The 1,763-nt window shown below is 56.7% G+C and overlaps 1 protein-coding gene across 1 annotated transcript in view; it reads left to right on the top strand.

Moving 5' to 3' along the window:
- RNF225 (ring finger protein 225) overlaps window positions 1-817 on the top strand; it is a 1,987-nt gene extending 1,170 nt beyond the window's left edge. The window contains exon 2 of the mRNA XM_030886214.1: window positions 734-817. Coding sequence (XP_030742074.1) covers window positions 734-817 — 84 coding nt within the window. The remainder of the gene's footprint in view (window positions 1-733) is intronic.
- The last annotated feature ends 946 nt before the right edge of the window (window positions 818-1,763 follow it).

Genomic DNA, 1,763 nt, shown 5'->3' with positions numbered 1-1,763 from the left:
GAGCAGCTGCCGGGGAACAGCGGGGCGCGGCGCTGGGCGTCGGAGCCCTGGTGGGGATCAGCACTAGCGCGAAACAGGAGGGTGTGGACAGCACAGTGACTTCCTGAGGGCGCCGCTGCCTCCACCACCACTGCGGCACCACAGGCTGCTAGCGTCACCAGTCACCACGGAGCACAGACCTGCCCCTGAGCACAGCCCCCATCTGGGACCCACAAATCCTTTCTACTTGGGAGGCACACCTGGCCCGGGTACCTCCGGGCGCCCGGCTAGAGGAAAGCCCCTGAGTCCAGTTCCTGTAGGGTCGTGCTGCTATCGTCGTCCCCCTCACCACACCCCAAGAACCGGTCCACGACAGTGCAGCCTCTCCGAGGTCTTCCGGGACAGCTATAACCCTGACTCCGCTGCAGGTTGGATCTGCCACCCCCTTGCTGATTCCGAGTAAACTGCCACTCTGAATGATGCCTTCCTGGCTGGGAACTGCCAGAGGGGGCCTGAGTCCCACCCCAGAGCCTCAAATAACTTTGTAGTGTGTGACTTCTGGGATTCCCCCAGCATGCTCTGAGGCAACTCTGGTCACCAGGGTTCAGGGAGGCCAGGCTGCCCTCTGGGACAGACTGTGGCTGGGGATGAGGAGGGGGTGCTCCTGGACTTTCCCTGCCTGGCCTCCAAAATCCTGTCACCTCCATCTCTTTATATCCCTCAGGGCCAGCCCTTGCACCTTCTCCCCCTACAGGTGTTCCTCAGCCCTTACCCTGCCCTCCTAGCAGTCTGCCAGCTCAAGACTGAGCTGATCCTACCAGTGGGCAGCAGCCTGTAGGCAGGGTGGCTCTAGCCCTCATGTTCCTCTCCTTGAAGCCTGCCTGGGAAACCCCTGCACAGGCCTCACCTGAATATCTTGTTTCCCCTGGGCTCCAGAGCCCAGATTGGGTTGCCATGGGTCGTGGTGGGCATTTTCAAGAAAGAAATGTGAATTTATAAGACTGGAGACTCCTGTCTGATTTGTTTACATCTGCATCCCTCAGCACCCAGCACACAGTGAGTGCCTAGTAGTCGTCTGAGGAGTGACAGCATTGCAGGTGACCGAGAGGCAGCCTGGAAATGCCTGCAGGTACCTACAGCTTGCCCAACACCCCCACCCACCCACCCATGTCCTCCTCGCTACCCTGGGCCCAGGCATGTCTATGCAGTTGGTCTCTGTGCTCTGCTGCTGAAAGGTGAGAAGCCAGCGTGTTGGAGGGAGTATCTTCCCTGACCCGTTCTTGGCCCACACCTGGTTGCCAGAATTACCTACAGTGGCCATGGGGCATGGGGCAACCACAGCCCAGGCCCAGAGGGAGCCTGCTAGGACACAAACACGCTTGGCCCTTTATATTAGTTTCCTGTGGCTGCAGTAGCAAACTGTCCCCAATTTTCACAACACAGACTCAACTGACAGCTACCATTTGGTGGATTCCAAAGCATGGCAACCCCATGTGTGTCCAATAGAATTGTGGTTTCCATACGGTTTCTCATGGCTGTGACGTTTTAGAAGTGGGTTGCCAAGATTTTCCTCTGAGGCACCTTTGGGTGAATTCAAATTGCCAGCCTTTTGGGTAGTTTCCAAGTGATTTAGTAACCCTTTGTGCCCCCAGGGACTGGCCTCAACTTAGAGTGGCTTTCAACAACACCCTTATTGTCTTACATTCTGGAAGCTCAAACCCATCTCGATTGAGTGGATTTCAACATACAGTGACTGTATAAATCAGAGTAGAAGCTCCCCAGGG

Source organism: Echinops telfairi, unplaced genomic scaffold (assembly GCF_000313985.2).
Source record: "Echinops telfairi isolate 266 unplaced genomic scaffold, ASM31398v2 ScPeMD7_655;HRSCAF=1070, whole genome shotgun sequence".
NCBI classification, from domain to species: Eukaryota; Metazoa; Chordata; class Mammalia; order Afrosoricida; family Tenrecidae; genus Echinops; species Echinops telfairi.
Note: the sequence above shows the minus strand (reverse complement) of the source record. Positions and strands in the feature narration are given on the sequence as shown.